General features: G+C 25.5%; 3 protein-coding genes across 6 annotated transcripts; 1 reads left to right on the top strand and 2 right to left on the bottom strand.

Annotated features, from left to right (window-relative positions):
- Window positions 1-525: 525 nt before the first annotated feature.
- On the bottom strand, window positions 526-6070 carry LOC123258571 (importin-11). Of its 3 annotated transcripts, XM_044718661.1 has the most exons (12): window positions 5617-6070; window positions 5166-5377; window positions 4984-5084; window positions 2926-4432; window positions 2672-2836; window positions 2385-2577; window positions 2066-2309; window positions 1879-1981; window positions 1505-1764; window positions 1121-1274; window positions 905-1046; window positions 526-845 (listed from the first exon to the last, which is right to left on the bottom strand). In XM_044718661.1, exons 2-11 carry the CDS (start codon window positions 5286-5288, stop codon window positions 942-944), a joined length of 2955 nt encoding a protein of 984 aa, XP_044574596.1. In that variant the 5' UTR covers window positions 5289-5377; window positions 5617-6070; the 3' UTR covers window positions 526-845; window positions 905-941. The 3 variants fall into 3 exon arrangements, with proteins under 3 accessions (XP_044574596.1, XP_044574593.1, XP_044574595.1); XM_044718658.1 differs by having other exon boundaries at window positions 526-1046; XM_044718660.1 differs by lacking the exon at window positions 5617-6070 and having other exon boundaries at window positions 526-1046; window positions 5166-5444.
- An 878-nt stretch (window positions 6071-6948) lies between these two features.
- Window positions 6949-8709, top strand: LOC123259920 (40S ribosomal protein S6). The gene is made up of 5 exons (XM_044720739.1): window positions 6949-7064; window positions 7450-7654; window positions 7735-7880; window positions 8161-8361; window positions 8462-8709. Exons 1-5 carry the CDS (start codon window positions 7059-7061, stop codon window positions 8657-8659), a joined length of 756 nt encoding a protein of 251 aa, XP_044576674.1. The 5' UTR covers window positions 6949-7058; the 3' UTR covers window positions 8660-8709.
- Window positions 8710-11894: 3185 nt separating this feature from the next.
- LOC123259917 (hemocyte protein-glutamine gamma-glutamyltransferase-like) lies at window positions 11895-20604 on the bottom strand. 2 transcript variants are annotated; one of them, XM_044720734.1, is made up of 9 exons: window positions 20457-20571; window positions 17395-17468; window positions 16855-17320; window positions 16537-16763; window positions 14119-14744; window positions 13033-13130; window positions 12648-12938; window positions 12398-12558; window positions 11895-12306 (listed from the first exon to the last, which is right to left on the bottom strand). In XM_044720734.1, exons 2-9 carry the CDS (start codon window positions 17410-17412, stop codon window positions 12025-12027), a joined length of 2169 nt encoding a protein of 722 aa, XP_044576669.1. In that variant the 5' UTR covers window positions 17413-17468; window positions 20457-20571; the 3' UTR covers window positions 11895-12024. The 2 variants fall into 2 exon arrangements, with proteins under 2 accessions (XP_044576669.1, XP_044576670.1); XM_044720735.1 differs by lacking the exon at window positions 17395-17468 and having other exon boundaries at window positions 20457-20604.
- Between the last annotated feature and the right edge of the window lie 3203 nt (window positions 20605-23807).

Genomic DNA, 23807 nt, shown 5'->3' on the forward strand with positions numbered 1-23807 from the left:
TTCCTAAGTATTTTTTTGAAATTTACGGGAGAAAATATTTATTAAATAGGTTTAATTTTTAGTTGAATTCCAAATATAAAATATATAATGAATATTGTGATACTTAATAAAAAAAAATCATGAAGATATAAAGTTTATGTGAGTAACACTGATGGCTACTTTATAAGACCATATATTTTTCCATAAAATATTAATGAAGATATTAAGAGATACATTGTGACCTCATAAAATGACTTTTTTATATCAATTGCGGAAATCATCCTTTTAAAATACCTTAAATTTATTGAACGTAAATAAAATTTTATTAACATCGTCACCTTAAGTTACATTTTTGTTCAATTTTAAATAAAAACACAAAACAATACTGAAAAGAAATAATTCAAAATTTTTATTTTGATATCAAATAAATTACAAATTCTATATTATATAAATAAAAATTTCTTGCGTTATTTTTGTTTTCAAAAATGAGATGTTATCAAAACACCACAATAGGTTAAAATTATAAAATAACTTTGTTTTTATAAATAAGTCTATAATAGATTTTTAATCGATTGCATTACTGAATACACATATTTGATTGTAATAGAAAACATAAATCGTGATGAAATTCTATTTTTATTTTCATTATTATTATTTTTCTTATTATTATCAACATTATCAATATAGTGAAACAGACAATTATTGTACAGTAAAATAGTGCCATTTTACAGTGAAGTGGTTTCGTGGAAGCTTTTTACACGGTTTAATTGAATATTAACATTAATAATGTTTTTTTTTTATCAAATTAATTTTAGTTTATCGCTTTCTCTCATCATTCGTTAATATTAGTAGTACTATTATTTAATCTGTAATTATTATGATAATGATTATTTTTATAACTAATATTATTATTATTTCTTCTTACATTCATTATTCGATCCCTGATCGATTATTAATATTATTCAAAGAGTAATGTACTCCCGTAATTGTTGATCGGTTTCTGGCCTTAATGTAGCAATCATTTGATCAAATTGATTGCTACTCATGATTCTCCGCAGTGTGTTCAGCTATAAATTCAAATGTGTTAACTATTGTAGTAGACATTAATATAAAAAAAATTGTATTAACGAAAATTACTTACTTGATTTTGTAGAAATTCTTTTAGACAAACAGTACGAACTGGATCATCAAAGTCTAATCGTTTTAATCGTAATTGATGTTCAGTCTTATGCTGTCCATTCTCTTCAACAGATGATGCATGCTCATCTGCTACATTATTAACCAATAATAATGAACTGAAATAATTAAAAAAAAAATTATTTATCAATTATAAATACATGAATCTTAAATATTATGATTTATGATTAAATTTAGTAAGAGTAATAGTTTGATAATTTTCTTAATTGGTCAATCGAGAGCTATCTTGTACTTTTAGAGATTGTTTAAATTTAATCGATTTTTTAGAGATTTAAATAAATAAAAAAATAAAATCTTTCAATTTAAGATTAAAATAAATATTCCTTACTCAATATAAAGCTCCATATCGTCAAGTCTCATGATATCATTTAAAACCTCAACAATACTGCCAATAATTGTTGAAAAATTTTGAAACACAACCGGTGGACTATTGGCATTGAGAAGAGAGCATAAAGCTAATGCAAGAATTTTCATTCCCTCAGATTGAGTGACATATGACATATGAACAAGCCACACATCTATTATTCGAGCCATTACTGTTTCTTCGTTTTCCTCACCGCCGATTTCTTTAACTAATTCACTTATTACCTATAACATTAAAAAATTAATATCGATAGTACTAATTTCAAGATTTAAATCGATTAATTACCTCTACAATTATTTTATATTTCGACAGATGAAAAAAAAGTATGTTGAATTTACCTGAGCGAAGATATCTCTTGCATTGAGTAATACACGAGACGTAATGATAAGACCCATACTCATCATCATTATAACTTGATCCTCCTCACCCAAATAAACGAGTCTGAAATTAATATCAAATAATAATTATTTTTTTTTTATCAATAATAACATTTGAAAAAAAAATACAAACAATAAAAAAACTAACTTGAAAATTTTTGTTAAGATAGGTTTAATCAATTGAGCTCCTTGTTCTGGAGCAACCCTTAATATTGTTTCTAACAATTCCATTACCGGTAAGGCATCTTGTGATCTCAAGTCAGACATTATAGATTTGATACCTCCAATTATACGACTTCCTAATTCCCCTACAAAGTCTTGCGGACTTAATAATATATACGCTTGAATAATATTAATAGCCGGCTTAAAAGTTACTTGATCTAGTCCAAAATCTGTAAATTACAGCAAATTATTGATGAACAAGTTTAATGAAAAAGTTTAAAAATAAATAAAAAGATCATATTTACCTAAAAGAGCCGGCATATTTTGAACAAGCTCCATAATTCCGGGTGTAGGCGTAGCAATATTTTCAAGAAGTGCCAGCCATAACTCTAAACCATCTTCCATTAAATACACATGAGCATCTTGATTGAGATCACAACTTAAGCCCACCATACTTACAATCATTGGTTCAACAATAATACATTCTGAACGTAAAGCCTAAAATAGCATATATCATATTATTGTCAAAAAATATTTTTGTTTTTCAGGATCTTGTGGTTCCCACAAATAGTTTATTAAAAATCCAACTTACTTTTACATAATGTACAAGAGTAGAAATTATGGCACATCTCATCATATTATGTTTCTCTGAAATTTCCCAAAGTTGTGGTAAATAAGCACTAAGTGGTCCAACATAAGGCCGAATATCGTTACCAACTCGTTCTATTACAAATGACAACACATATAAAACTTGCATCTGAAAAAAAAAAAAAAAAAAAAAAAAAAAAAGTTAAATAAAAAAGATTAAAATATTTTGTAATACGAAATAAGAATAATGGAACATACTTTGGTATCACACTCAGTAACCTCTCGTAAAAGATTGAACAGTAATAAAAATGTCGTTTCGAGGAAGGGCATAAATTCATCAATATGAAATTGAAAATCATCTAATGCTTGTTTCAATGTGTTACTAGCCTCTAATCGCACAACCAGATCCTCATCAGAGCTCAAAGCTTTAATCATCAGTTTATAAAGTTCAGGAATTAATTTTTCGCTCAATTTAACTCTTGTCCATTGACCAATGAGCCAACAAACTCGTCTTTTTATAATCCTATAATTATTACTTTTAACTTCTAATTCTTGTCTAAGTGTTGTCGAGAACCATTGATCAAAATTAACTTCATCATAAAGATCGAATGCGACAAGACCAACGGCAAGGTAAACTGCGTCTTTCATTAAAATTGCCCGCCAATCATTTGGATCTACGGGCTGATGATATCTCTGCATTAAATCCATTAACACAGATGACATAACATTAATCGATTGTGGGAATATTGACAAGAAAACAGTTTGTGTACACACTCGTAAATTATATTTCCATGATTCTCGTGAATCTTCAACAGCAAAATTTTCAGGATCAGTATCCCACATTTGTAAATCTTCTTGAGTAAGTAAAAAGTAATGAGTAACTAGTTTTGAACAGATTTCTTTTAATACTTCTGGAGTAAAAAATTCTTGTTTTAATTGATGTACGCGCTGGGCAACATCATCTTTTTGACAATTAACGTCGGCAGCGGTAATTTTTCTGTAGTCTGAATGAATTAATATAGCTTTCATAAGATTCAAACACTGAATAACAAATTTTTCAAATGTCAATGGTTTTCCATCCTCGGTAAAACAATAAAAAAATGTAAATTCTAATGAAGCTGGTATAAATTCAACATAACATTTTGGATGATTATTTAATGCTCCATTTAAAACTTTGGTCAAATGTATAATAAATTTTTCAAGTGACTCAACCTGGAATCCGCGGCACATTAATGTTTTGCGACACTCTAAACAAACTTTCGCTTTTGAAAAGATGACTTTTAAAAACATCATTGCATCTTCAGACTTTGAAATATTGTAAAAACCATTAACTGTTAGTTTTCGTAAAATTCTTAAGGACAGTAATGCCATTTCTAATGCTTCTTGTATTTGATTTTCTGGTACTGCTGCATTCGATGCCAATATAAAAAATGATTCAGTATATGTATTCCATATATTAAGAATGAAATTAAACATATTCGTCGTTAATTGTTCAAATAACTTAATGTCCGCTAGCAAACGTTTAGACGCTAAGGTTTTTACAACATGATGAAGTGTTAACAACGCACGATGTTTTGCTATTGAATTTTCTCCGCGTATCACTTCCAGTAAAGTAGGTACTAATGTGCCCCATTCACGTGGACAATCCAGCCTGGCTATTTTTCCAATCACAACTGCTAAATGAGTTGCTAATTGATTTATTGGCTCATCAAAACTTGCTATGAGACTACGTCGTAAAAATTCTTTTTCTTCTTCTGCTATTGCGCTGAAATATTTAAATATTTTTATTAATTTGGTTCTTTACTTACAATGAGTAATAACTTTCATAAGCTTAGGATAATTTTTTATTAATTGTAAAATTTAAATTCAATTATATTAAGTTATTTATGATCAAAATATAATTGTACTGACAGTAAAAATAACTGAGTATTTTCTAAATTAATTCTTACTAAAATATTTATTACTTGAAAAAACTTTAAAATTTTTGATTTTTGTTTTTCAAGATCTTATAAACTAAAATTCAGACATCAAAAGTTTTATTTATTTAAACTAGTTTAAATAAATAAGATATTTTTAATACTAAATAAATTTATTTAGACTAGTAATATAAAATATGTAACCATAATTGGATGATAGTAAGCAATAACACCTTAACCAACATTTATTTCGAAATTTTGTAGATAGCAAATTTGGTTTTAGAAATGCTTGTTTACTATAAATACACTCTCAAAAAAGTTGTTTTCAAAAATGTCGGTTAAAAGGTAACTGCTTATTACTATCCAACTAAAATAAAAATAAAAAAAATAAAATTTTTACTTTGGGGCGTTTTTCCTCCAATATCTCTCGACACCGTTTTTGAAACATAATAAAGCCATCCATCTCACATTAACAGGTAGTGTATGATTAGAAAAGACATTCTGAAAATAATGATCAATAAGTTAATAATTATAGTAATATGTGATCTCATTAATTGGTCAATTTATGTTCAAACAACATACATATAAAGCAGTATAAAATCCACTCTGTGTTTCCCATTCTCTCAGCATTTGTTCAGCTGGTTTCAAGACACTTGGATCCTGACTACCAGCACGCTGGAGAACATCAATCACAGCCGCGTTCATGGCTTACGTTCGGACGATTTATTTATTAAAATTTCAAGCATCGAATATATAATTTTCAATCCACATCAACCATCACAACTGAACCTAAACTAAAAGTGCGGTAGTAAATATAATCATTAGGACTTACATTGAATTTTAAAAATAGTTTCAATTTTTTTTTTTGTTAATTATAAGTTTTTTTCAACTTTATTAAACTCAAATAATTTTTTATAACTTTGACATTATAATTGATAGTGTTTTAGCATAAAAGCTAATATCTTAAAAGGTTTCGAGCATTTTTAACCTATAAGACAGCTGCACGTTGAAACAATAAATTATTATTACTTACAACTAATAGCTTAGTCACAAAAAATGAATAAACTATATTGACATAACTTATTAATATTAATGAATATATACACCACAGAATAAAATGATAAATAATTAAATCTTGATGAGTTATACGTTAAAAAAATAAATTAAATATATAGAAAATCTGTGTCGACATTTCAATACGCAATATCCTCTGACTTCTCGTGTTGTCTCTTTTTAATTATTATATATTTTTTTCTTTTTTTTTTTATATATATATATATTTCAAGCTAGTTGTTATTTTATTTTCAAACAGCCTCTTTGCTTAATTGTCAATTATACAATAATAATAAAACAACACCATTAATATATATAAAAATCATCACACTGCAATATTACAATGAATGTATCTTTGCGGAATAAGAAAAAATAAAACGATCGAAGATAATGAAGGTGCACATGAGTGTGCTCTACTCGTGTACTCGTTTCTCTTAACTCTCAGTTAAGTATACATATAGATATAGGTGTAACCCATATCGCACATAGTAAATATGCCGGTTATTCATTTATTGTGTTTATATTAACTTATTTTTTATTTTAAAATACATACATCGACATTTATTGTTTTTAAATATAATATTTTCATGGCAAATTATAAATTTTTTCCGACAACTCGCCTGTTGTTTAATTCGAATTATTTATTAACAAAAAAAAAAAATACCGGCAAACAATTTGGAGAAAACTAAACTTTTTTATGAAAATATAAATACTGAATAATATTTATTTCTATTCATTAAATCTGATTATTCACTTGAAATTTAATAAGATCTAATAAAAAAAAATATTTAAATTTTAAATTACTTAACGAAAAATTATCAATTGAAAATAAAGAATACAAAACTAATATATGATAAAACAACTTTTCGGATGAATGGACAGAAATCTGACTATTTTATAATTTCATTTAATAAATCAATTAGTATTAAAAATTTGTATTGATTATTTTTTACATTTCTATAGGTAAATTTTTTATATTTTTTTTTTTCTAACTTATTCGTTAAAAAAATTATCATAAATCTATAAATTTTAGTATTATTTTAATTTTTACCTAACAATATTACAAATGTTTTTGATTAATGATTTATGTATATTAATAATAATAAATACAAATTTTCTTAATTTTCAAATATAAACGATAAAAAAAAATTTTTTTCTAATCATTTTTGTAGTAAATTTTAATAAAAATAAAAATAAAATTAATAAAAATGATTATTTTAAGTAAATTTAATTTATTTGAAAATTGTAATCAAGAAGTTGAAATTAAAAAAAAAACATACGTTCCCGCGTAAAATAGTCTTTACCTTCTTTACCTTCTCCATCTAAACCGCTAAACGTGAGTTGTGCTGCGCAAGAGGCTAAGAATTAACGCGTGTTGGTTCTTTTTCCTAAGTTTCGTGAAACGTTCACATCGTTGTCATCATGAAGGTACAAATCCGAAAATAATAATTTAATCTTAACAATTGATAAAAATCTAAATAGTTTAACGGAAAAAGTGAATTATTTTTAATATGTTGATGTGAATATTTTAATACTTTGTTGAATATTATTGTTCTTAAAATGCATGAGTTCACAAATAAGTGTCACTTGCCGCTCCTAAATTTACTAAAATCAAATTTTTAAATAAACAAACAAATAACTCCACTAATAAATTATTTATCTAAGCCATTGTCAATAATTATAATATTCTTTTTCTAAAATTAAATTTTAATTACCAACTTATCATTGGAGGTTAACTTAACCTCACTTTGCTATAGAGCTTGTGAGTGATAATAATGAATAATCGTTATTACGTTTATAACTTTTTTTATAGCTTAACGTTTCTTACCCGGCAACGGGATGCCAAAAATTGATTGAAATCGTTGACGAGCACAAAGTCAGAATCTTCTACGAGAAGCGTATGGGTGCTGAGATAGAAGCTGATTCTCTTGGCGATGAATGGAAAGGATACGTTGTACGTATTGCTGGTGGAAATGACAAGCAAGGATTTCCCATGAAACAAGGAGTCTTGACCAATGGTTTGTATAAATATTTATTTAATAATTATTTTTTAAATTATGTTTCGTACTTTTTATTTATTCATTTTTTTTATCTTTAGGCCGTGTACGATTATTACTTTCCAAGGGTCACTCTTGCTACAGACCACGTCGTGATGGTGAGCGTAAACGTAAATCTGTTCGTGGTTGCATTGTTGACGCCAACCTTTCGGTCTTGGCTCTTGTAATCGTCAAAAAAGGGGAACAGGTAATATTTATAATTATTATTATTTTTTCATTATCACTATTAATTTACTTATTGATTTCCATGGTACCCAACAAGTGTCCAAGTGTGATTTTAAAATCTTGGATATGTTTATGGTCGTGGAAGATTATCTGAGTTTTAAGATTTGGGAGACTAAGTTTAATACATTTTCTCTCAGTGTAGGAATTCGACATTTTAACATTTTTTTCTTTACTAATAATTGATGATTTAAAAAAAAAATTATGTGTTGATTATTAATTTTTTTTATTAACTTAAATTAAAGGACATTCCCGGACTTACCGACAAAAACTTGCCCCGTCGATTGGGACCAAAAAGAGCCGGAAGAATCCGTAAATTGTTTAATTTGACTAAAGAAGACGATGTACGTGAATTCGTAGTCAAGCGACCTGTTCAAAAAGAAGGCAAAAAAGAGTGCTTCAAGGCCCCTAAGATTCAACGTCTCATCACTCCGGTTACCCTTCAGGTAATGACTACTTTTTAACATTGTTTTTTTTTTTTTTTTTTTTTTTTTGTTGAATTTATTATCGATAATTTGTATACTAATTATTTATTTGAATTTGTAGCGCAAACGTCATAGAGTTGCTTTGAAGAAGAGACGTTGCGTTCAACGCAAAGAACAAGCTGCTGAGTATGCCAAGCTCTTGGCTCAAAGACAGAAGGAAGCTAAAGCCAGGCGTGCTGAAGAAATCAAGAGAAAACGCAGCGCTTCAATGCGTGACTCGAAATCATCCAGCCAATCAGCTCCTGTTGCTACCAAGTAAATTTAACAACGGATATGTATTACAAGAAATAAAATAATTTTTATCCGTAACTAATCTTTGTTATTTAATCTATTGAAATTAATTTTTTAATATCAGTCATGCATATTTTTTATTAGTCAACATTTATTATTCAGTTATTCGTTTATTATAAGTTATAATTGAAAACAAATGATAATAATTTTAAATCTTATTATTATTTAACTGTCAAAATTTAGTTATGTGACTTACTTAACACAAAATAGTAATTAGGTTGTTGAATAATCAATAACTTTAAAAAATGGTTCATTCGTGGAATTCAAATATGAAAAGTATACCTAAGGAGTCACAAGGAATCGAAATTATCAGATCTATTTTCCAATCGATAAATGTTAATCAACACCAATTACCGGGTTCTTTAACATATTCAGAATTAAAACCTAAAAGTTTAAATAATGTCAGTAAGCAGTTGAAACTTAATTCAAAAGCAAGAAGTAAATTTTTTTATAAAAATAGTTTTGCAAAGAAAGATATAAAATCAAGAAATAATATTCAACAAATTGGTAATGAATCTTTTGATACTGTTCTCGGGGGTAAGTCAAATTTAGATGAATCGATTCATCCAAACATTTCTTCGAATAAAGTTAATTTACTGTGGATCAATAATCATAAAAAATTTAAATCATCCAATGAGAAAGTTGATAGTTCTATTGATAAAAATCCAACACCAGTTCCATTCAATCAAAGAAGACTAGAAGAAATTCGTCAATATGTAGAACATATTCTAGCCCAAGAAGATAATAAAAGCTTCAATGAAATACCGGTAAAAATTGATACATCAAAAGACGAATTTTTGTTTAACATAGACGCTAACCAACAAAATAAAAATGAAAAGTACCATCAAATCAATTTTTCAATTAATAATTATTATCAATCACCCGACTTACTAAAAAAATTTAAAAGCACTCATGAAAATATTGTGCAGCAGGATTTACTTCACACAATAAAAATAGATAGACAGAAAACATTTAGCTGTAAAAAAGAAATTGAAACAAGTATTGGATTTAAAAGTAAAATTATTGGCAGATCAAAAGATGAATTAAATATGATTGATAACTTGAATAATTCAAAATACAGTGAATTAATTAAATCCAAACAACTAAAAACAGCAGATAATGTAATGGATAAAAAAATAAATAATTCAAAATCAAATCCCGTTAATAACAAGTTGAGCGCAGTGCTGACAGGCCAGTTCAAAACAGCTGCTAAGCCATCAAAAATGTTGATTCCTCAAAATTTTCGCGGACGTGCTCTATTTCAATCCTTTATGCATATGAATGATCTTCCAGAAGATCGCGAAACTGTAAGTAATAATCACAAAAATAATAAGTTAAAATCATCACCGGAAAATTTAAAAACTTTTAAGTTAAAAAGTCAAAAGGTCAATAGTCATGTGCATCCAACTCAAAAATCTTCGGTTTCAAATAAAATATCTCCACGAAATAATATTGTAGTTTGTGACTCTCAAAAATTGAAATCACAAAATAAAAAAATTACCAAAAATAAAGATGAACCACAAACTGGACTAGTGAAATCTAAGACATTTGTTATGGAAAAAAAATTAGACTTGGTAGCAAGAAAAGAAGTAAATGAAAAAATTAAAACTGATAGTGTAGAATTAAAAAAAGAAAATTATAGAGAAGGAATTAATGTCGAAGATGTTATAAATTCAAAATGTTCATTGATATCAGAAGAAATATTTTCTGAAAAAGAATACTCTTGTGAGCTAATTGAAGTAAATAAAACATTAAAAAATACTTCTGATAATGAATTAAATAATTTAGTTGCAAATAATTCAAAAATTGATTTTTTAAATGATAATAAAAACGAAAAAATAAATTTCAATGACGATTTAAAAGAATTAAATACCGCAGTTTTATTAAAAGATAATAAATTACATCAAGTTGATACTTTCACAGAAACTAAATGGTTTAGTCAATTGAGTAAAGTCGATACTTTTACAGAAACTGAATTTTCAATCAATCAATTAAATCAAATAAATGCTTATACAGAAACTGATTTAATTGATTGCGAGCACAAAAATACTCAGTCAGTTGATGTAAAAACTTCTTGTGACAATTTAAAGTCTCTAATTTCTACCAATGAAATATCAAGTCAAGTATTTATAGATGCTGAAGTTTTTTGCAATATTCCGTTGATTGATACAATCAAAGAAGAATCTCTCGAAGATTTACTTGGTCATGAATCTTACTGCGTTGCTGATACACAAACTTCTGAAACATTATTGTTGAAATATTTTTCAGCAAAAAAAAAAGACGCTTCGATTGAAACAATAAAATTAAAATATCAATGTGAAAATACAAATACCGACCAAGTAGTTTTAATTGATACAGCAACTGGAAGAGATACACTTTATATTCAGAATTTCAATTGTGATTCGCAATCAATCAATACAGATAATCATCTTTATGGATTGTCATCAGAAGATTTCAAAATCACGACTCATGACGTTGAATGTCAGGTTAGCAAGTTAAATTGTTTAGCTAGTATTGATTTTGATAGAACATCTAATGCGGCGTCCGCGATATCTTTTGAACAAGTTGTTTCTAATCTTTCAAGTGAATTAATATCATCACAAAAATCGTTACAAGAGTGCACTAGTAAGATTTCAGATTATGATGTTGTTAGTTGTGGAAGTTTGAATAATATTCCCACAGAAGTGATCAGAGCATTTAAAATAGCAACTGAACGTGCGCAAAACTTGTATCAAGCATATAAAATTTACCAAGAATATCAACAAAATAAACAAGAATCTGATAATAATCTTGTTGAAAATAACCCGGAAAAAATTTTACTCAATGGTACTGTATGTGAAGAAATAAAATCTAATTATTTAATTGAAAAAAAAATTTCTGATTCTGGAATTCAAGAAATAAGATTTATTGTACAAAAACTTTTAGATGGAATAGAAGAAAAAACAATAAATGTAAAGGAAGATAAATTAAAGAATCATAAAGATGAACTATCTTCTGGTAATTCATCAGAATTATTATTGTCAGTATCATCATCATCTTCATTATCGAATACTGAAAATTTAAATCTTTCAATGCATTCCATAATATCCAAAAGAACAATTTTACCGATAATTTACGGGACACTTTGTTCATTTATATTTTGGTCACTTCAATTTTCTGCTTACTATGAAATAAATTAAGCTAAATAAAAAAAGTTTCATTAATTAACATAGAAAATTTATATTTTTATTTATAAAGATAGATACATCTCATTTGAGAGGTAAAAAATATATGTCTTTTTAATACATGAAGAAAACTAACATGTAATATAATGATTAAAATAAAAAAAAAAATTTATTCTTCGTAAACATCGACCGTAGCAGAACCAGTAACATCGACAAGTTGATCTGATGTGAAAGTTGCGATAATTTGTTGTCGTCCACTTTTTTGTGGTACTAATTCATGTTCCACTTGTATGTCTTCTAATGGACCAACATCGCGAAATTTCAATGTTTTATTTTTCGAAATTCCTGGTCCAGCATAATTGAACACACAGTTAGTTAAAGCTATTTTCAGAGGATTTCTAAAACTTAAGGTAATTGTTGATGATTGGCCGACCATCGGATCTCCCGCGATCTAAAAATAATTAAAATACATAAAAAAAAAAACTAAGTTGATATTTTATATTATTCAAACTTTTAAAAATAATTTTTAATAAATAAAATACCTGTACTTTAATAGTTGGCTTAATAACTTGGAAATCATCTTCATCTGCCCAGGTTTGATTGGTTTCCTCTACTGTTGCAATGGCATTTATTTTCATAATTGAATACTCAACTAATTTATCTAAATATTCATCAACAGTAACTTTTAATCTAAGTTGTTCCTCTGAAAATAAAAATATTATAATTTTAAATTAAAGTAAATAAATTATAATAATTTTAATAATTATTAGACGTAATTATAAAAATCCTCACTAGCATTAGGTTGCACAACGAAATTGCCTTCAGCTCTTTTTACCAGGTTTGCCTTGACGCCATTGTAATAAACACTTCCAGCCCAAAGTACAGCTTTAATAGTTCTTGGTACAGCTGCTTTGTTAACAATATTCACGGTGATGGAGAATGTTTCACCAATGTTAACTCGTTCTAAATCAACTAGCTTGAATTCAAGGTCCTCGTTTTCAGGAGCCGGTACTGAAAAAAATCTTTTGGCGGTCGGAGTGCTACGTACGGCTCGGTACAAGGTTAATCTTTCATCTCCGGAACCTGACATTTAATTATCAAGATATTTTATTACTTAAATAAAAATTGAATATTTATTAATGCTCCATCAATAATCACTATCATTATGTTCCTTTACCTTCTGGGGATTTGTATTGTAATGTGATGTCTTCACGATCTCTATCACCATTCGGATCAAAGATCCAAGGTGCCTTTGTAAGAATCATTCGTCCAATACTGTAATAAATTACATGCTTATTAGTAACGCATAATTTATTTACTTCACACCATTAATAGTAATAAAATTTATATTAGGTTTTCTTTTTTTATTTACTACTTTTTTATTTCATAGCTCGCCTTGGAATTATAAAAAAAATTTCTAAATTTTATAAATCAGTATAGTGATGATTAAATTTTAAATCATTATATTTTTATAATTATATAATTAAATATTTAATAGTTATTCATAATTAAATATAAAACATTTTTTAAAAATTAAAGCTTATTTAATTAGACATTAATCATTAATTAACTTGTTAATTATAAATTATAATTGGAATAGCATATAATAGCAAGCAATGCAGTTAAAAATTATACACGGAAAAAAATACTGTAAATTTACATTTTAGATATTGAAATGTTAAAAACTCAATTTTTGTTTATAAATTAAAATGAATTGAACATAGGAAAAAAATCATTGTAATTAATATAATGAAATTGTAAATACAAAAAAATTTGGAATGCATAATATAAATTTTAAGTAAAAAAAAATTTTTTTTAATTTTTTTGGTTCTTTTTAAAAAATAAATAAGTATTAAGAAAATATTTAAAAAACATTTATAGTTTTTGAAAGTTTCAACAAGTAAAATTTCTTTAAAACTTTCACTCTGATAATTCATGTGTAAAATAAAATCCAAAAAATGGTAAAATGGCTATTAATTTCGGATTCATTAAATTTTAACATGCGAATAATGAATGTTATCAATTAAAAATTGGTACTGAAATTTTATTATTTGAAATGTTTATGAGTAATAAATTTTTCCATGTAATATATTTATCTACTTTAAATTTTAGTTATTTTTTTTGTAATAACTATATGATTATTTGTAATTTAAAAGCTTTTGAAATTCCAAACCATAAGTTGTATCAAAATTGATTAGTTTGTTCTTTTCCAAAAATTTTCAAACATATATTCAGTAATTGATGAAAAAAATAAAATACTAACTGTTTGGTATCACCATTAATACGTGAAAATCCAATAATGCTATTGGGATCTTCTTTCCAGCCAATTACATCAGCATTAACAGTAGCAACTAAGAAAGTGATATCGTAATTTAATCCAACGACTCCTTGTTTGATAGCTTCCACAGATGCCGGTCCACAACGATAAAATCCATCAGAAGCTTCTTGAGGTGTTCCGTCAATAGCTTGCCAACCTCCGTATCCTTTCGGTAAATCTGGGCGTGCCATCCATACATCATTCCAAACGTGATAGTTCCATATCGAATCAGTATTGGTCAAGTTGTTTGGATCACGTTCTAGCGGTTTCATGTTAATGTCGTAATAACGATCTATCGAAAGCGATGCATTCGCATCGTGAGCTGATACCAGATTGGTAATTACACGTGATGGTAATCCCAGAGCACGACAAATAGTTGTAACAACTCCGGCAAATACCCAGCATTGACCATATTTTACGTAATCGCCGCCTGATTCAAGATATTGTTCCAAAATCGGTACACTTCCAGTCCATGCTGCTGGCGCGGTCCCATCTTCATATTTACCGTCCCACCGACCAAACAGGATACCATTAAATACTTCTTTATCGTCTATTATATTGTAACAATTGACCTGTAAATTATTTACTTTATTTTTCTTGTCTCAAATTACTTAAGAAAAAATTTTTCATAAGATTTTATATAATTTTATGATACTAAAATCAGCAGAAATCTAATCATTTTTTTGTTTTATTTATCAATTAAATTAGTACAATGCTTTTCAATGATTCGTACCGGTCAAGAATTTTACGGAAAATGGAAACATCAAAATTTGGCCAACTCTAAATAAAGAAATCACTAAGTAAAAAATTTATATAAATATTATATTAGAAATAATAAAAAAATTATTTGTCTAAATAAGGATAATTCAAAATTTCGATATCAATAAAGGTAGTAATGTAAAAATTTAGTCACCAGAAAAATTGGAATTATTTTAAAAAAGATAAGCATAAAATTATAAAATTTAAAAATAAGATATCTATGAAATTAGACAAATCATAAAACAAACAAGTGAAATGACAGATATTTAAAAAAATGAAGAAGAATAAATTTAGACAAGTTAATAAAAAGACAACTGAAAATTTAGAAATATAAAAAAATTGACAGTTTTAATTATTCGTAAACTTAAAAAATATCCATCTCTAAATATAGACCAGTAAATTTAGATATCTTTAATTTTGGACATCTCTAAATATTTACAAATATAAATTTTTACAATTTTTAACAAAGACGATTAAAAACATAGTAATCATACAAAATAAGTACTAAGAAATTTAAAATACAAAAGATAGCTAAAAATTAATTAATTTTCCTGTGACCGCTGCTCCAGGAACTTATAAAGTTATTTGCGATCAATTGTCCTGTTATTTTTAAAACACACCAAGATTTTGCTTTTAATCTTAGTAAAAAATATTTTCAAGGACTCGGAACTACCAACAGCTCCTGTGACCGCTGCTCCAAGAAGTTGTAAAGTTATTTGCGTTCGATTGTCCTGTAATCTAAAAAATACACAAAGATTTTGCTTTTAATCTTGGTAAAAAATATTTATGTAGACTCGAAACTACCAACAGCTCCTGTCACCGCTGCCTTAGGAAGTTGTAAAGTTATTTGCGATCGATTGTCCTGTAATTTTAAAAACCGACAGAGATTTTACTCTGTTTAAAAGAGGTTGTCTAAAAGACAATCGATCAAAAATAACCTACAACTTCCTGGAAATTTTTTACTTAGTGATCTCTTTATTTAGAGTTGGCCAAATTTTGATGTTTCCATTTTCCGTAAAATTCTTGACCGGTACGAATCATTGAAAGGCATTGTACTAAAAAATACTATTTTAAAATTTTTATTCATGATTTTTTAAATTTCTACATATTCAACTTTTTAAAAAAACTTTTCATTCATAATTTATTTGTTTAAAAAATCCTAAAAATTTTGAGATGCCTGTTAATTTCAATTACATAAAATTTTATGAAAATCCATTGAATTTCAAAAAATTTGATAAAATTAAATTAAAATTTTTATTTCATTTAAATCAAAAGAAATCAATTATAAGAATCCAAGCATTTCATGTTTAAACGGCGTTACAGATAACCATAATTTTTATCAAATAAAAATTTCAAAATTTGCTTACAAATATTTAATCAATTACTATGATAAAATGTAAGCTCTGATTCTCATTGTTTTTTTTTTCTACATTTTTTGTTGCAAATTATTTTTTTTCTTGAAAGTTAAATAACAATGAAATTAAATAAAATTTTTAATTAGAAATGGCCTAATTAAATTTAATTAAAAAATTATATCCTGGGTACTTCATTTGATCATCGAGAATTTACAGTGAATTAATATAAATAAGAATAATAAATTTATACCATTTTCGAAATGATTCGTGCGACTTTAACAGGATCTCCACGTAATATTGGCTTAGTATTTGATTTTTCAAACATTAACATACAAGCTGGTAAAACACTGGCATCAAATTGTCCAAAAATCCATTCTCTTCCTCTAGTACTTCCATGTGGTCCAATCCAAATTTTACCGACGTCATTCAAAATATACTCATCTAGTAAAGTTTCATCTTTTATGTAAACCAAATCCTCTATAAGAAAAAAAAAAGATTATGATTTGTAATACTGTGTTTACAAAGTAATAAATATTAGTTATTAAAACTTTTTTATATCTATTTATACCTTTTATCCAAGGATTGAAAAGCAAGTAAATGTCATTGTCATACTGATAAACGTTTGGTGCATCTTTACTGTCAGTAGTAGTCGTTTCAATATTTAGTTGCCATACACCAACCGGACTGTCAACGGGACTTCTTACTTCAACTGACAAATCTGTTTCACTGACACCAATCATCCTGACACCCCAGGCTTCAAGGTCTGTTAAATATGAATCACGCGATTTTACAACATCTACTCCTTGTGTTCCGCGAAAAATGTTTGGATTCGGTCCAAAGTTGAATAATAATCTCACAATATCTGTTTCATCATTGTACTCCCGATCAAATCTGATCGCAATGTTAAAAGTTTGTCCACGACGAAGAATCGGTGTCGGTGGATCCAGATGAACTAATTCATAGTTTATTGTATTGTGAATTTTAGCATTATCTTTTTCGTACATGTAAACTGTGTCAACAACTAATGGTTCCATCTAAAAAAAAAAAAAGTAATTGAAAATACAAATCCTAATTAACAAATAATAGAAAAACTACAGTTTTTACAAACTTTTATAGTAAATTTCATGGTATGTTACTATGAAAAATCTAAAAGCTTGTATTATAAGTATACCGATGGCGAATCTAAAAAAAAAAAAAAGTTATTTTATTTAGAATTAATAAAACCAGGGAAAGAAAAAGACCACTTTATGTAGAAAAAAATTTTCTAATTTCTTTTAAAAAATCCTCGAAATAAGATTTTCTAATTTTTTTTTTTAAATCCTCGAAATAAGATTTTCTAATTTACTGAGGAAAAAAAAGATTTACAATCTATACAGTTCAAAAAATAAGGAAAATTATGTGATGAGCATATATTTTTTTATAAATTGGGTTTTTGTCATTAAATTTGGTACCATCAGAATGCTCATGACTTGGATTTATATCATTGCATTATTTTATATGTTTTGTAGTGTTAGTTAATATTTTATTATATGTTTTTGAAAGAGTTTTTAATATTTTTTGCTTCTATAAGTCGATTTCATCATATCTTATATTAAATTATCGGTGATTAAATTAATCTTGTCTTAGAGATATTATTTTTAAAAAATTTTTCTAAAAGTACCTAAATTATGTATATTGTGATTAAAAATTTGTAAGTTCATTAACCATAATTAGTGCAATTCAGTAATTGTTTAAGGGTATTACAAATTTTTTTGTTTTGATTTCGTTCTTCATTACAGCGAATTTATGAATCTTTTATTAATATTTACAAAACTTTTATACTTTTATTTTTTTTTCGTAGTTTGAAAATAAAAAAGAAACTTGCTTGTCTCGTTTTTCATTGATATTCTTCTTTTCATTTAATAGAGTGCTATTAAAATTTGCTGATTCAGACTTGACCAATTTTTTTAAAAATTTACTATGCAATTACTACATTTTTTAGCTGAAATTAAACCAAAATATGAGAAATATATCAACAACTCTTTCAAGTAAAAATTTTCATACTAAATTAATAATAATTAGTATCTATTATAATTTATTAGATAAAATTTTTCTAAATATTCAGAAGCTGAAAAAATAATCAAAAATTGTATTTTTCAACGACTCAATACAATGCGAATTTAAAAAAAGGAAGATATTTGTGAACTTACAATTAAATAATTAAACACTTGGCGTAAAATTAAATTTTACGTACGACTTGTATCAAAGTATTGCTATTGACTAAATGATTTTAAATTCTAAAGTGGAAGAAAAATTTGCGCGTAATAAATTTTAAAACCGTTTTTTGCATATTCAGGTATAATCATTTTTCATACACATTTTTTCCCCTTGCGAAACTTGTTAAAAATAACAGATAAAAAATTAAATTGACCATGACATAGTCAGATACTTATATTTTATCCTTGATAAAAAAAAGAAAAAAGATGTATTGATATTGACTGAAGCATGCTATATAACATTTTTATCCACACATAACATAGAATATAATATCTCATTGATTTGTTTGATCACTTATATTCTTGATAAAAAATGTGTTAAGAATAATGTTAAAAGTATATTATCGACCATTAATCTTAACGATAATTATAACTATTATTAGCTTTACAAATTAGAAAATATAATTATAAGCAATAAACAATTAAAATGATAGATAACTTTTATTGATAAAAAATAAAAAATAAATAATTACAAATCGTATGAAAATAAAGATTAATGATTTAAAGAAGCATAATTAAAAATAATTATTCATAGTAAATAAAATAGTTAAGTAATAATGTAATAGTTATTTTAATAATTGTAATAGTGATGGTAGTATTAGGAATAATTATCTTAAAATAGAACGTCATAGTTATTTTAAGAAAATAATATTAATAAATTATTTTAAGGGTACTGTAAGTATAAATAATATAAATATAAATTTAACAAATTGATGTTATGTATCACATCCGGAACTGAATCATCGATGACGGATGCATCAAACCTTCGATGGGAAAATCCTTTCGCGAACTATTGGGCAAATACGCGCGTAATGTAAGTATGTAAGAATAACAATCATTTGCCCCAAATGGTCGCGACATCACAGTGTAGACATACAATGAATCACGAGCTTACAAATAAATCTTAAACCATCCAAGGTAACAAAAAATACCGTATGATTTTTCATTAATACATTCTGTCACATTAATTCAAGTGTATGTTCTATTAATCAAAAATGACTTAATTATAAACTGACTCGATTTCTATATATAATTCATTTTTATTCATAACATTATTAATTCACGCGCCGTACTTGTCATAACAACCTAAGTAATTATAACAAACGCATTATTTTTAATTTCAAATAATAGCTATTACGTAAAGCTAAAGCTTTTTTATTGATGTTATTTATTGTAAATTGAATTTTTTGCAAACAATTATATTTTTTTAATTTATAAAAAATAGAATAATTAAAAAAATTTTTTGTGTCAATTTTCGATTTTAAAAGAAATTTAAAAATAAGTCAAAAAATTGACATTAAATTTTTTTTCTCCTAAATCGAAACCAGTTTTTTTTTTTTAGCGTTGTCTTTAAAAATAATAATCAAATCTTTAGATCAATTTTTTTTAATTACAAATTAAGAAAATTTTATATCATGTTTTAAATATTTAAAATCTAATTTTTTTTCGCATAAAATTATTTTGATCGAAACAAATAATATAAATTATTATTCAAATTAGTGCATTTAACTTAAAATTTAATCAAAATTAAGTTAGCCGACATCTAAAAATTTTTAGAATTTTTGTTTATGGAAAAAATTATTACAAAAAAATAAAAAAAAAATTTTCATTTGTAAATACTTGAAAAACTATAAGTGAAATTTTTTTAAAAATATCTTTTAGTTCTAATTTAATAAATAAAAAAAAATTAAAAAATAAAAAATGTCGGCTAACTTTAGTATTATTAAAATTTACTGTAATTTATTTTTATAGTGCCGAAATTTTTTAACAATTATTGAAAAGTTATTATAAGATTTTACGACTAAATTTTAATTAATTTGATAAAAAATATATATATTCTTTTTTAAATGAATATTAAAATAATATAACTAATAATCGCACTTGAGTAAAATGAATGAAAATAAAATTAACTTACCTTTAGAAGTTATGTTCCTTCTGTAAGTGACACAAAATAAAATATAAAAGTATAGGTATTATCCGAAAGTTTATCGTTTACACCGTTGCATTTGATGACACTGAAAGCCTCAGGAAACGAGAGTTGGCTTTTATACTTGTTTCAGCTTCCTACGAAAAGGCACCGCAAATTCCCCACCACACAAGTAAATGCTAATGTTTAAAGCATAAAATAACTGACAATTTGTATTCTCGACAAACAAATCAGTAATGACAACTGCTCCAAATTTTTACAAAAATGCATGCTTAAATCACATTATAATGAATTAATTATAGATCTATAACATATCAACATCTTTAACGAATTAAACAGTTAATAGTTATACTCTAATAATTTTAAAAACTTAAGATTTTAAGTACGCTTTGATTAATCATATATCTTACAAACTTATATGAGTTTCAATTTGTACTGTATAAAGAGTGCATTATAAATTTTATTTTTTACTCTTGCTAATACAAATTTAAACCATATGGCCGATTATTTTTGATGCTTGTTAGTATTAAAGAAAAGGTAATACTAATTGAAATCATGCCAAGTAACTTATATAATAATTCATCATTGTAATTATTATTGAGTAATCGAAATTTTTAATCAAAACTGATAAGAAAAAGTTGAAATTAACTCGCTTACTCATTACAATTAAGTAAACTTAATCAACTTAATTTCAATTCTATTTTGAAAAAAAAATTCATTATTAATCAAATCACTTGAAATATGACGCATTTTTTAATAATACCGAAATCAGCCGAGACTTTTTTCATTTCAAAATTAAATATTAAATGCCTAATGATTCCAATATGTTATTCTTAGAACTTTTCTTTTATTAAATAAATAAATTTTTTTTATGAAAAAGTTAAAAACTACAAAAATTTGTTCTAATAAAACAAATGACACTGATTGTGCGAACTTCCACGTCAATAATGCACAATGGAAGCGAAAAGATAAGTCGTCTTATTGACTTCAAAAATAAATTTTACATGCTCATAATGAAATGCAAATTCCAATAAATCACTGCACTGATTTTCATACCTTATTTTAGCATTATGAATTATTCGTCTAATCATTAAATAAAAAATAAAAATAAAAAATAAAAAAAAAAACTTCCGAGTGATTAAGAATATGTTATTTTTCAACAAATAAATTAGTGTACTAAAAAAATATTAAAAAAAAATTTTTTTTTTTAATAATTTTTTTGTTAAGAAATATCCTAAAAATCCTATCGTTTAAAAATGTTACAGTACGGTATATTATTAAAATATAAACACGCTTGACGGTTAGACGTTGTTGAATGTTTATTTTATATAATTAATTTACTAATTAGAATGGTATTTGAGAGAAATCTTAACAAGTTGTTGAAATTGTAATTTAAAAAAATGTTTGAGATTATGAATATGCTGTTTTACTCTATTACATCTATTGACTGTGTAAAAATGAGACAAGGATGTTAACCATAAGATTTGCCTGATGAAGCTGAAATAAATCAGCGAAACGTTGCAATTTCTATAATTTAACATCTTCATTTATTGTCCCAATTCCCAAGATCTAATCATTTAAATATTTTAAAATATGGACGAGAACTTAAATATTAATTAAAATATAAATTTTATCAAATTATTGTTAATAAATTATATAGTGAGTTTTATCTAATTTATTAAAAATTTATTATTTCATTAAATTTTTTGTGGGAATTTTTTTGACTATTGTTATAGTAAAATAAAAAGTTGAAAGAAAAAGGATGATAATAAATAAAATGCATAAAATTAGGACTTCTTTTACACTTTATTGTGTTATGTACATTGCTACACATAGTATGTCTGTGATGACTCTCTCGTTTAAAATTTATATTACTATTCATTTTCAACTCTTAATTGATCTTTTCCATGTGTCTAAATAATATAATACGACTATGAAAACACAACTCTGAGTTTTTTAACGTAATAATTAACAGTTGGATTTAATTCAATTATTTATCGTTTATTGTTTATTTATTTTTTTAGTCCTTATAGTTGCCTTAATTCAAGAAATATACATTTTTGTATTTAGATTCACTACGGGGACGATTAAAATAATTTTCTAATTAATAAGTTTTTTTTTATAAATGAGCAATAAGTTTACAATTGACTGTATTAATTACTAAATTTAGCAATTGGAATCTCAGTAAATGCAATTGAAATAAAAATAAGTAATTATTACAGTAAAAGTATTATTTAATTCAATAAGAGTGTTAATCTAAAAATATGGACCGAGAATTGAGCACTCTTCTTAAATACTAAATCATTTTTTTACTAAGGCAAGTAGTCGGACTTACATTTTAAATAATTTATTACTAATTTTTAATTAAAATATTAATTCAATTGTCTATTGCAATAACGAATTACTTTTATTAATTTAATACTTTTGTTGTTATTAAAAATTGTATAAACGGTTTTTTACAATCAACTAAATTTTGGCACAACGGATTTTTTTCTTCAAACCGATTTTAAAAAATAAATATAATTTTAACGGTTATAAATTAATACTTTATACTTTAATATTTTACAAAAAAAAATATAAATTTTTATACTTTAATCTTATTTTTGATTTTTCTTTAGATATAAATCAGATTTTTATAAATTTTAAACTAAGATCGATTAAAAGTTATTCGTTATTACAATAAATTATTATAAGTATATTAAATACTTCTAATTAAAATTTTAGCAAAAGCATGATCTCAAGTAATCGTACAAAGCCAGCTTAGTGGGAAAATAGATAATTAATATTTATTTATTTATTATTTCGAATAATATAAGTGCTTATAAGTTAAACAAAGACGATGACCATGCAACGATTAAAAAATGTAACAATAATAAAAATATGTATGTAAACCACGCACAAGGTATTAATTAATTATACTTTCCAATGCATATCTGAGAAAAAATTGCAGTAATAATATATACTTATAATAACTATTTAATATAACAGCACTTTTTTATTTTATAATCCCTTACTAACAAAATTTATTAAATTATCTTTATATCGTTTTATTTACTTCTTAGATGGATGAAACCAACTCTCATTAAACCATTATTCTCAATCATATTATTTATCACAGTCAAAACAGCTTTCCCAATATTCATTATTTATGATTATAATTATTATCATTATCATCAATATCGTTAATCATCAACTTTATCATTTGTGTTTCTCAATTAAAAAAATAAAGAAAAAATACATATTAATGCCTGCGATAATTATCATAAATATATAATTAAACTTTCCCTGTTTAACTTATTTATTTTTGTATATTATGGCAATTTAAAAATTAAATCAAAA

Source organism: Cotesia glomerata, linkage group LG2, assembly GCF_020080835.1.
Source record: "Cotesia glomerata isolate CgM1 linkage group LG2, MPM_Cglom_v2.3, whole genome shotgun sequence".
NCBI classification, from domain to species: domain Eukaryota; kingdom Metazoa; phylum Arthropoda; class Insecta; order Hymenoptera; family Braconidae; genus Cotesia; species Cotesia glomerata.

What these genes read in the sequence shown, in the direction of transcription:
- LOC123258571 (XM_044718661.1), bottom strand. Translation starts at nt 5,288, where the DNA reads ATGAACGCGGCTGTGATTGATGTTCTCCAGCGTGCTGGTAGTCAGGAT. An exon ending in TTACTGAGTGTGATACCAAA is followed by an intron (nt 2,837 to 2,925) that starts GTATGTTCCATT and finishes TTTTTTTTTCAG; the next exon opens with ATGCAAGTTTTATATGTGTT. An exon ending in CTCTTGTACATTATGTAAAA is followed by an intron (nt 2,578 to 2,671) that starts GTAAGTTGGATT and finishes ATGCTATTTTAG; the next exon opens with GCTTTACGTTCAGAATGTAT.
- LOC123259920 (XM_044720739.1), top strand. An exon ending in ACAAGGAGTCTTGACCAATG is followed by an intron (nt 7,655 to 7,734) that starts GTTTGTATAAAT and finishes TTTTATCTTTAG; the next exon opens with GCCGTGTACGATTATTACTT. An exon ending in TCACTCCGGTTACCCTTCAG is followed by an intron (nt 8,362 to 8,461) that starts GTAATGACTACT and finishes TTGAATTTGTAG; the next exon opens with CGCAAACGTCATAGAGTTGC.
- LOC123259917 (XM_044720734.1), bottom strand. An exon ending in ATTAATGGTGATACCAAACA is followed by an intron (nt 13,131 to 14,118) that starts GTTAGTATTTTA and finishes AATTTATTACAG; the next exon opens with TATTGGACGAATGATTCTTA. An exon ending in ACAATACAAATCCCCAGAAG is followed by an intron (nt 12,939 to 13,032) that starts GTAAAGGAACAT and finishes ATTAAATGTCAG; the next exon opens with GTTCCGGAGATGAAAGATTA.